This window comes from Lotus japonicus, chromosome 2, assembly GCF_012489685.1.
Source record: "Lotus japonicus ecotype B-129 chromosome 2, LjGifu_v1.2".
Classification (NCBI taxonomy): domain Eukaryota; kingdom Viridiplantae; phylum Streptophyta; class Magnoliopsida; order Fabales; family Fabaceae; genus Lotus; species Lotus japonicus.
The window spans coordinates 24,018,782-24,030,817 of NC_080042.1; the positions used below are offsets into that span (position 1 = coordinate 24,018,782).

A 12,036-nucleotide genomic window follows, 5' to 3' on the forward strand; every position below is an offset into this window, starting at 1 on the left:
GTTCATGGAAAACATATGGTATAAAGAACTCAAAGTAACGGTTTGGATATTAGTGACTAAAGAATGAAGAATGATAAGATTAATGGTACAATAAGGCAGGAACAACAGAACCGTGGGAGGGGGTTTTCTCGGCAGAGATAGGTGGCTGTGTTTGCTAGCACATGAAAGGGCACTGCTTGATGACCAACTATAAATAAGAGCGCAAGGTTATAGAGTTTAAAACACATTGAATTAATCCAATGAAAATAATATGGAGTAAATTACAATTTATAAACGTTAAATTATCTGTTTAACTTCAAAGGTTACGGAACCCTTTATTTTAAGTGGGTACGGTAGAAAATGCCATGTAAAAAGACTACTAACTATAAGTTTGTGGTGGAGAAGTGATTATAATAACTAATAAGTGTAGCCACATCATGAAAAAAAAGGTGTTTCATAAGTAAATCAGAAAATAAGTTGAACAGTTAAATATATCTTAAATTGAAGTTTGCGCAATGCACTTAATAGTTTATCATCCCTGCAAAACCAACTTAGCAAATAAACGTACCATCAATACTAAGCCGACGGTGCCAGAACATAGGAACCTTGTTTAAGATTTCCAACGTTAACATTTTGGTGTTCTCGTTGCCTTTTTTTTCTTGTATAAGATAAACCAAAATAAACCCCAATCATGGGTCGAATATATAAAAATCCAGCTTACGAGGGTCCTGGAGAAGGTAAGAAATACACAGGTCTGAGGAGGAAGAAAAGTGAAGTAACGTATCTCTCACGTACATGTAGCAGCTTTATTTCTATCTCAAACAAAAATTGAACAGGCTTCCTGTTACTCCATCAACGAATTTGACATGATAAGATTTGACAAAATTATTGCCAAAGAAAATCTTTTTTTAATTGAAAAGTAAACTTGAAGGCAGCTAATTGACAACATCAAGAACCAGCTTGCGAGACTTGAGAACAGACCACCGAAGGCGACGATAATAGGCAGCTTGAAGTAATGCCAGTGATAGTACAAATATCCACTTAAATCCCATCTGCATGTAGAAGCAATGTGCTCAGAAAATAAGATACTTTCTTCATTTTATCTGTGGTGGAAAAAGGATATTAAAGGAAACAAACCAGTTTTCTCTCTTCCATCTCAGGCTCAGCTGCCCATGACAAAAATGACACAACATCTTTCCCCATCTGCAACAAAACATAACAAGAAGAAAAAAAAATTGCTTCATTCATCCTATGTTCATAGTTAATCGAACTGCGGTAAGGTTTACTGTAAACAATTCACAACAAACATAAGGTACCTGAGATTCTGTAGCAGGGGTTCCATCTTCATATTCAACAGCGCCATCATTAAGCATCTTAGGCATGGCAATGGCCCCACCAGGAAAATAAGGATTATAGTGCAGTCCTTCTCTGATCTACATTATTATTTCAAACACAACCATAAACAAAATTTGACTTAGAGTACAGCATTGCCAAACTGGTACAGGGACAGAATAACTATGAACTAGTATTAACTATTAAATATTTAGACTCAACAAGAATTAGAATGTTTCAAAAGAATCATGTAAGTTCATCACTTGTCTGTAATATCCATAAACAAAGATGACTGCCAACTAGAATCACATACAAAGTTCATAGAAAGATTAGTCTAGTGTGCTCTCCTGCTTCACCTAGAAATGACGAACCCAAATTATGTAAGAAATTTATATGTGAAGAAAATAACACATGGTGCCAAAAGGCTATTTATCGCCCTCTGTTAGGGTTGGTTTTCCTCAAACAGCCAAACACCAATTAAAGGGGGTAAAGGTAAATATGCAAAATAATCAAATGTTCAAAAAGGGCAAATCCCTTACAACGGTAAAATACCTTTTACAACTCAATAATCAAATGCTAACCTAATCTAATGAGAGACCTCTTATTTATAATTAACTAATCCTAATAGAGATAGACTTGGCCCCTAAAAAATAAAAGATATACTTCTAAAATAAAAGATACTCTACTATTAATCTAAAAGATAACCAAATGAAAATCAAAGATCAATTCCTAAAATTATATATAACCTCCTAAAATAAACCTAAACTAGATATTTAAAATCCTAACAATTTCAAAAAAAATAATGAAAGGTCATCACATGTCATTAATATCCATAAACAAAGATGACTGCCAACTAGAATAACACACAAGTTCATAGAAAGATTAGTATTATGCTCACCTACTTCACCTAGAAATGACAAACCCAAATTATGTAAGAAATTTATATTCGAAGAAAAACAATGTATGATGTCAAAGGCTCTCTATCCCCTACTCACCATGTGCATATTTCACTCATTGGTGTGTAATCAAAACGGATATAATATTCAAAAAGTAAACATTATTTTACCATTGTTGACTGTGCTAGCAAAGATTTCAATCGCAGCCAACAGATTTCACAATACATTTTGTTTTGATTTTGAGCCTGATAGATGATCTAGCAATTTCCATACAACAACTTGTTCAGAATGCACTAAGTTACTTCAATAAGTAGGATATAGTGTTTAAGGTTCTAAACCTGATGGGTGGTTTAGCGATTTCCATATGACAATGTCTACATAATGCACTAAGTTACTCTAATAAGTAGAATTTAGAGTTAAGAAAAGCGTTCCAAGGATAATATACCACGATACCAGCAGGGGGTTCACGATAGCCGGTTAGAAGGGAGAATACATAGTTCTGACCATTGTGACGAGCCTGAAAATACAAATGGTAAGGATATTTCAGCTGTAGATGCAATTGAAGACCCAAAAAAGTTACTAATAGACAACTGACATTACTTTGGTAATAAGACTTAGATCTGGAGGGTAGGCTCCTCCATTGGCAAACCTAGCAGCTGATTCATTTGCATAAGGCTCCGGAAAGCGATCACTGAGTTTACCGGGGCGTGAAAACATCTCCCCCTCATCATTAGGCCCATCAACCACCTCAATCTCAGCTGCCATAGCCTTGACCTCTTCTTCTGTATATGCAACACCAACCAAATCACGGTATGATATCAAAGACATAGAATGACAGGAAGCACAGACTTGTTGATAAACTTGATGACCACGACGTATCCTGCTCACAGAAAATTAGTTAAATGTATAAAGATCTAAATTAGCAATAATGTTCATATAACATAAATGTAAAATTTGGTTTGAATATATGATGTTGGCATAGAGAAGAATAAAGATTCATTATATTATGGATACAGGGAAATACTTCTATTGCAGAATCCAGAAATCCAAGTTATTATTTCAGGAATTCACTTACTACTATTTTATAAGACAATGTGTGATATTCGATAAAACAATAGATGGTAATAGTTTTTTGATGAGTAACAGCAGATGGTAATTATTACTCATAAGCATATAACACAGACAAGGTTCAAACCATGTTAGATCACATATCACCTAGGAAAATGAAAAGGCAAGAGAAGAAGATTTGAATGGCTGATCCAAGGCTGGGAAAAAATAAAAATAAGAACAACAATACGACAAAAATAAATTAAAATGAACAGGTACTTATACTTAACAACTACTAGAATATTTAAGTCAACATACGAAGCATGATCATATGAACTGAGGATGCCCTCGTGAGGCCATGGATAGCTTGGACATGACAGGCCATGCTCTGCTTCATCAGCTGATGCAGTTGTTGCAAAACCCAAAAAACCTGAGATGCCAGCTCCAATTAGCGCAAGAGCTCTTAAGGAGCTGCTGCCAGCAGAGCCAGAACCAGATGACATAGAAGGATTCTGCAAAAAGAAATGTTATAACTGTTAATAGAAAATGACAAGATCAGGTAGTTCTATGGGAGGAAAGTTGTTATAAACAATTACGTATTTCCACAATAAAAGTCTGCAGAATGGCTTCTCCTATATGACAAACAATAAATATAAGTCCATAATAAAAGATGGTTCCCTTGATTGGATATGGATTTAAGTCCTCACTCCTCAGTATAGAGAAGGACAAATCCATCTGAAATTACCCTAAATGAAAAGATGTAGCATATTCGGAAGTAAGAGATTTATATTTATTTAGTATTTAATTTTGATACACTAATAGTGTAAAAAGTTTTATAATACCATGGAACCTGAACTTCTAAAAGATTTTATTATTGAGTGATAATTCTTAACTACTACAATGATAATACATTTTCTAGTTTATAGACAGTGTGTCAAGAAATAGATGGAAAGAGAAAAAGAAAACTGAATTGTATTATGAATTATATTCATTGAGTGAGAAGAAATACAAGACTATGTATATAGCCTGAACTAGAAGTAACTAACTCTAACAGCTGTACAGCTACTAACCTCTCTTATCTAACTAACTATGACAACTGTATGACGGCTGAGCATAACAAACTAAACAGAAAAATAACAATACAGAAAGCTAACATTCATCAACAGAAAATACACTAAGGAATAAATACAAAACTTTAATAGACAAAATAGTGTTAAAACTTTAATACACTAAGCTAACATCCTATACTCTAATAGTGTTAAAACTTTACACTAACTAATAGACAAAAATTAAACACTCAAGTGTTGCCGAGTGACTAGTAGGCTACAAGTTCGAGTCATGGAATTACCCTCCAGCAAATGCATGGTAAGGCTACCTACAGTGGACCCACAATGTGTCTAAATTCTAAATCCCTAAACCCTGCTATGGTGGGAGTTTTGTAGCACAAAGTTGCCCTTTAATATAAAGTTAAATTAAGTAGTTGTTTTATACTGAGTCAGCAACAATTTAAAGTCAACTGAGTAGCAAAGCGAAATTCTAAAGAGTACGATATGCTTCCATTAAAGCTACAAAAACAAAGACTAAATGACATATGGTTAAGACAGGTGGATGCAATCTCACGCAGCTCATAATGCCAAGGGGAATCCAGAAATAGTAGGAAAGAAGTTACAAACAGAAATTTCAGAAACTTATTATTCACTTTTAGCAATCTTATCATCGATCTATACGATAAAAGATTTCATTAAGTTCAACACTAACTGCCACCTGCCTAATACAAGAATTCTCTATAACAAGCAAGCACTTGGAATCAGCCATGTTTGACGGGGGGCAAAGGAAAGACATCGCTAAAATTTGATATAATGAAGATGTCAATTTTTTGCAATTAAATATGATATCAAGGACAGATCTATGATTGATATCAACAGGCTACTCAATACAGGGCATGCAACGATAACAGACTTTAAGAATCCAAACATCAAAAAACATAGTCAAAATTATACATTCATCAATTAAAAAATTTTAGGTAATGAAAGGGTTAGAGAAGATGGCTAATAGCAAAGCAATCAATCAAAGATAATATCAAGTTTAGAAGTGCTTGGGGGGAAGGGTATAACTTAGCCTATTAAGTTATTTCATGAGATAATCTGGTCTAAGAAAATGCTAGACTGGTGGAGGAGAAACAATTTGATATATATTACAAGATTAAAAGGGCAATACAAAATAACTACGGAAGAGCGAAGATCATAGGCCACACTACAAGACTGGTAAAGAGAAAGGTTTTAAATTGCAATGGTGATCAGCTGATCATGAATGTATTGAAAGGCTAAGATTCAGAAGGTGATGCAGTTGTGGATCTTTCCAACCAAGATGCTGCCACTGCACCATTTGATGCAGACTGAGATTTAAATCCTTGGTAAAGATATGACAGTAAATTAAGACAAGGGACTCACATGCCAAAGAAACATATGGCTTTATGTCAAGGCGGTCAACCAAGGATGCTATACACATTGTATAATTTGATGGACAAATAGAAAATGAAACAAAAATGACTTTCATATATTCATGTAACGAGCAAATCCTTTTTTTGGGCAAAAGCAAACATAGACTCATGCAAACTGATAGGATTAGGCCACCCCTGGTGCAGGTCTATCGGAGGAGAAATAGGAGTGTCGCAGGGAATAACAAGTAATAACCCTCTGTAGGTATTGAGGGTAGTTTCAGTTAGTTAGTTAGTTAATTAGGAGTGTTGCTGGGAGTTACAGAGTCTTAGAAATGTAACTGAGAAAAGGGAGGAAAGTCAGGAAGTTAGTTGGGAAATTAGGAGAGGCAGGATCTCTCAAATCCAGGGCTACTTGTATTATTGCCTTATCTCTGTTCACTCTCAGTTGGGAACCAGAGAGTATCCATTAAACATTTTCATTCAGTTCTGCCCTAGTTTCCTCTGTTCTTATCACAAACCTTAACCTGCATAAACTCACAAGTCATGAGTCAAGAAGCAAGATAGCGAGTCTGCTCAAAAATGTTATTTATGATCCCCAGTTGACCCAGCATACCGATGAGAGCACACTACACATTACACTGTTTGGATGAAACAGGAAACATAACACTGTTTTGAGGGATCACTTCTACAAATCGATGAAGCCTCACCGCCATCTATTTTTGGCAAATCAATAGAAGCGCTGTCACAACATATAGTTCTACTACAATTAAGCTCAGCATCGTCATCCAATTGTCCTTATGTTGCGACAACTATGGGAACTCAATAACCATTCTGGACCAGCATCATCACCCAACATGAAGGAGTGATGTTTATGAAACAAAGGGTTTCATTTGCACAATTTGAAAGAGTTGAAATAAGTTCTGTCTTAAATTCCATGTCCATTTCAAACTCAAGTTCTATGTGTGTTCTGTTCTATCAGTTTTGATGCTGCTATCCTGTTGGTTTCATTTGTCTGAAAAGAATAAGTACTAGCATATCCTGAGTAAGATATTGAAGGAGAGAGGATAAGGACAAAGGTGTTGTACTTTTTTAGGGAATGCCTTCTGGAAGAAGGCTATTATAACCTTTCTTGTAATCATTCCATGCTGCAAAACTTATCAGAACTATAGTTCGTCAAATTCTAATAACATTGTGGACATCCTTTTATTTATTTTCTGCAGAAGGTAAACTTTTATCAGTTCACATGTCCAGTTTACAAAAGCTCCCTAAGTTTACATAGAGTAGTAAACTATCAAATTTGATAACCTTGGTAGCAAATATTAGAATGCTCAAGTAGATGAGTGGACATACAAGATAATAAAGGATCCCAAGAAACAAATATAACTAATCAATATGGAGAGTAGCACTTATTAAGGAGAAGATGATGAAAACTCATAAGGTGGTTTGGTCATGAGAAAAGAAGACCAATTGAAGCTCCAATGAGAAAAGAGGATCAAATGAAGAGTCTGATGAAAATGGAGAAAGGATGTGATACAGTGTCACGTTGACTAGAGATATGACTAAATAAATTCTTATAGAGGGTAGAGCAACCCTTACCCTAAACTAGCATTAGGGAAAGAGTTATGCCTAATGCGAATTCTACTATGGTATCAGAGCATATCCTAGATCTGTTTATTGGACATTGTCCATATATGGGCTACCAGTCCATGTCCAATCCTGCAAATTCCACGCTTCATATGTACATTCCTGGGCGAGAGGACAAGGGGTGTCAAGGTCCCACATTGGCTAGAATTATGGCTAAGGTAGAGCAATCATCACTTGCAAGGTAACTATTTGAGAAAATTTAAGACTACCCCGAATTCTAATAGGGAGGCCCAAAAAAACATTACAAAAATAATTTAAAAAGACTTCACTCCAACTAAATTAACTAAAAAATTGGTCTGGATAGAACCTCATGGAATCAAATGATTATTGTAGTCGTCCAACACCAACCTAGTGGAATAAGGCTTGATTGTTGCTAATGTTGCATTCCATTTTTTAACATATTGCAAGATTGTTTTATTTTTTTGTAACTTATCTAGTCTATCATCAAATACTTATTTAGGGCTTAGAAAGATCTATAAATTTATCAACTATAAGCACAATAGTTTTGTCATGAACTAATTTTCCCTAAAGCTTAAGCTATTGTGTAAAGGACACACGAATGGTTTTTCTAATTTATACTACGGAGGAGAGGATTATAATCAGACATATGGAAAACATTGATAAAATTCTTTTACAAATTTAGAAGCAACAACGTGATTCATATAACCAATCATTTTTAAAAGTATTGTAAGATTAACCTTAGACTACTACTAATAAGTTGGACAGATTGGAAAAAATATTGCTCAAATACGGAATATACGAAAAGGTAAATGCACCACTATAACATCTCCTAGAAAAACCAATGTTCCCTTCACCTCAAATTTGAACAAAATCATTCTTCTTCTCCCAACCCCCAACATTTAGCCTACATGATATTAAGCCCCAGACTGCAAGGACCAGAAACATAAAAACTCCCAAAAGAATAAAATCATCATGAAGAAAGGGTCAAATGATTACCAGAGAATGAGGCTGGAGTTTCCTCCTCAATAACTGTAGCATAACTCCTCCAGCCATCTCGGTCTACACTGAAAATTGTTCATGTGAAAAAAAACTACAGATAAGTAAACAAATATATCTAACCATGTACCATAGATAAAGTTTTATAGAAAAGCATAAGGACAATACTAAAGACAGAATCACCAAATAAGGTGTACAGACATGGTAAAATTTACCAACTGTATTTACAGTTGAACAATCACAAAAACTGAATCCTGAAATGGAAAATGGAAAATTGCAAGCAGAAATGGTAGCAAATTATTAACTTAAGATGACGGTAGTTTGTGAGATGATCTATCAAGAAAAATCACTTCAATTTCAATCATTGAGTGAATACGCATCTAGCCATCTACTCTAGTTCTTGGAGTAGCAAAATGACAACAATAACGAGGAAGGGATGGACAAGATTAAAGGACGAGCATACACATAAAGACAGGCAATGAATGAACGGATGCCAAATAACCTTAGGACATGGTGCATAATAGTACACCAACCCATTAAGAAAGGACATTTATCTGCCCAAAGAGCAATAAATATAAGAAAAACTTTACAATGATATCTCTCATACAAGGGATTTTTCTCTTCAAGCACAACAACTGCAAAAAATGCGTCAAACTAAAATTTCATTACATGCACTTGATTTCTACTTCATAATTTTAATCAGCACATGCCCTGAATCCAGAGTTTGCACTCATTTTTGAAGTAGCTTTCAAACATAACATTCAAAGCATATTGAAATTCTAATAAGGTCTAACCTAAATTCTAATAATCTACACTCTTCATTAAGTTACTCCAAAACTCAAGCAAAATTTTCTCGTTCCAAAAACAAAAACTAAGGATGACAAGAGAGAAACTGCACACTTCATTCTTCACAAACTAAGATCTAGAGGTAAAACATATACTTATGGTGTCAATTGATTCAGGTAGCTAACCTCGCAACATGGAAAAAAGGTTCAACTTTTTTTATAAGTCATAAACTAACCATACAAATATGCTCACCGATTAACTGATCTCGTTGATTATTAACTATGTGACGGCAATCGCTATAGGTTAAGCTACTATGCACACTTCAATCACATACACGCACACAAAATCAAGGGCAGGAGAAAGTAACATAAACCCAGGATTCAAAAATGCACATAAATGATACAAAGAATTGAAAAATCCAGAGTTAAAAATTGGGTCATAGATCCGAGTCACAGTGATAGCTGAAGATTCAAAATTGAAGAAAAGGGGGAGGGGAAGAGAAAAGAGAAAGGGGACTCACGAATTGGAAGTGCGATTGGGAACTGAGAATCGAATCGAAGGAAGATTACGGAGAAGGTGAAGGAGGAGAAGCTGGTGTGGGAAAATGAAATGGAAGAAGGGTGTTGGGACAAAAACGCTTCACGCATTGTAGCCACGAGAATTGCTCTGGGCTTTTGGGCCTCGTTGACTAGTTTTGATACGGATTGGAAAAGGCCTTTTTTGAATGTTATGATTGGACCAAGGAGTATTCAACAGAAAGTGAAAATTTTCATTTAACATGTGAGGTGAGACGGGTAAAATTTCGTATAAATTTTTTTTTTGATACATCGGAAAAGGACTTTATTTCGTACAATTTTAATTATGAAGAATTTTTTTATTTTTTATGATAAAATGGATCCATCTAATGCACACCTGCAAAAAACTGGTGTAATTTTACACTAGCAAATTTTGTTAACTGTCGTTAGATTTGAATTTCATATCAAAATAATTAAAAAATGGTAATTCAAAGTAAATGACAGTATTGTCCTTTTTTATCTATAGGATTCAATCCTTAAAATAGAATCGATTTCAATTTAATTATATTTTTCAACCGAGAACCCATTTCATTGTTAAATTGTTCAATTGCTCAATTCCCCATTAACACAAATTACTGGATTAAGCATAAATGAGTTCATGAGTTTGCCAGAGGTTCTCGAAACACTTTTTGAAGGGTTTTCCTGTTTAGCCACTTTTTCCTGATTTTACATCATTTCCCATATTTAAGACAAATGTTTCATCCTCTCTCTCACCACAAACACCGAAGAACCTTTTTATCATCCATTTTCACCATCTCAAGAACATTGGTGAAGTCTCTTTTCGGGGATTCTTCTTCACTTTGTGGCTCATCACATTTCTCCACAATGTCACTTTCATGAATAATAAGTGATGACACTTCCTCTTTCAAAGCTTGAGGGAAGAAATATTATGGGACCTCTTCAGTTATGGTTTTGGCTAAATGACCCACTTGAGTCACCAAATTCTTGATTGGAGCTTCTTGATCCCGGAGGATGTTCCTTGTCTCATTCAAGAAGCCTTGCATGGTGAGTGTTAGCTTCTCTATTTTCTCTTCTAAGCTCTCTTGAGATTGATGGGGTTGTTCTTGTACATATGGTTGATGGTCAAACTCTCAATAGTATTCTTGACTTGGTAGATCCCATGGTTGAAATTGTCATTACCTTCCCAAAAGATATTGGGTTGTCCTTCCCATCCTTGGTTATAATATTGACGTTTGTCATATGCATGGTATCCACTCAAATCAAAAGTATTCATTGAACCTTGTAAAATTCACTTTCACAAATAGGTTTGTAGCATTGATTTAATGAAGCAATTGTAACAAAAATAAAATAAAATAAAATTTACACAACTAAAACAAATGTAAATCAACAATTCAACCCAATCCCCGGCAACGGCGTCAAAAACTTGATACACGTTCTGCAAGTGTACAGAATGTCTGAAGTAATATAAAAGATTTTCGAACAACAGAGATTGGGGAAGAGTCGATTTACAAGAGCAATGGTTGCTTAAAAGTTAAATCAGAAGTAAAAGTAAAAAGATAAATAATAATTTGAGTGGTTGGTTGTGAAATTAGCAATCTGAAGTAAGAGGTAGAAACAATGTTTGAAAACTTAGCATTTGGGTTAGTTTCACCAAAAAAAAGTGATGAATAAAGAGTCTGAATGCTTATGGAATAAAATATATTTACTATGCTTTCTATTGTTGATCTAGCCTACATCTCTAAATGAGGACTCCTCGAGTTCAAAAAGAGCTTTCTATCCAGACTTCACCGACTCATTCACCTATGAGCAGTCTAATTGAAGATTAAGTTCATTTCATGTTCAGGCCATCAACTACTAGTCGTTACCCTTATTCCTAATGCGCAAATGCTCTAATAAACTGACCCTCAGTTCCCCATTTCTAAACCAAACGAAAATTCTTGCAAAGAAAGGTAAAGTAACTTGTGTCAACTCAAGTTCATAGTATCACAGCAGGGTAGGCTCATAGAAAGAACACTACTTTATTCCATAAGATGATCTAGATTGTTAAAATAATAACAAGTAAAGGATCAACATCCCAAATGCTGAAAGAAACTTAGCCAAACATAGCTAAGGTAAACATGTTTCTGACCTGAGGAGGAACTTTGGAAGAGCTCCTAACTCCTTGAACAAGCTTAAACTTCAGAAAAACTAAGATCCTCAGATATGATCTAGTATGCTCAACTATGACTACAAAGTGGGGTATTTATAGCTAAAAAATGACTCCACGCATGTGCGTGCAGGCATAGTGCAAGCACATGCGTGCCTTGTCCTCAAAATACCAAGTTTCTGGCCTTCCACGCATGTGCGTGCAGCCTGGTGCACGCACATGCGTGCATACGCTGACAACACTGACCTCCTTTCGTAAAATATTCAGCGTGGC

General features: G+C 35.1%; 1 protein-coding gene across 2 annotated transcripts; it reads right to left on the minus strand.

Moving 5' to 3' along the window:
- Positions 1-648: 648 nt before the first annotated feature.
- On the minus strand, positions 649-9,760 carry LOC130737815 (cytochrome c1-2, heme protein, mitochondrial-like). Of its 2 annotated transcripts, none has more exons than XM_057589665.1 (8): positions 9,602-9,760; positions 8,296-8,363; positions 3,573-3,766; positions 2,808-3,087; positions 2,653-2,724; positions 1,296-1,412; positions 1,117-1,182; positions 649-1,031 (listed from the first exon to the last, which is right to left on the minus strand). In XM_057589665.1, exons 2-8 carry the CDS (start codon positions 8,350-8,352, stop codon positions 915-917), a joined length of 903 nt encoding a protein of 300 aa, XP_057445648.1. In that variant the 5' UTR covers positions 8,353-8,363; positions 9,602-9,760; the 3' UTR covers positions 649-914. The 2 variants fall into 2 exon arrangements, with proteins under 2 accessions (XP_057445648.1, XP_057445649.1); XM_057589666.1 differs by having other exon boundaries at positions 8,296-8,358; positions 9,602-9,728.
- Positions 9,761-12,036: the final 2,276 nt, after the last annotated feature.

What these genes read in the sequence shown, in the direction of transcription:
- LOC130737815 (XM_057589665.1), bottom strand. Translation starts at nt 8,352, where the DNA reads ATGGCTGGAGGAGTTATGCTACAGTTATTGAGGAGGAAACTCCAGCCT. An exon ending in AGTTCATATGATCATGCTTC is followed by an intron (nt 3,088 to 3,572) that starts GTATGTTGACTT and finishes TTCTGTGAGCAG; the next exon opens with GATACGTCGTGGTCATCAAG. An exon ending in CCCCTGCTACAGAATCTCAG is followed by an intron (nt 1,183 to 1,295) that starts GTACCTTATGTT and finishes GTTTTGTTGCAG; the next exon opens with ATGGGGAAAGATGTTGTGTC.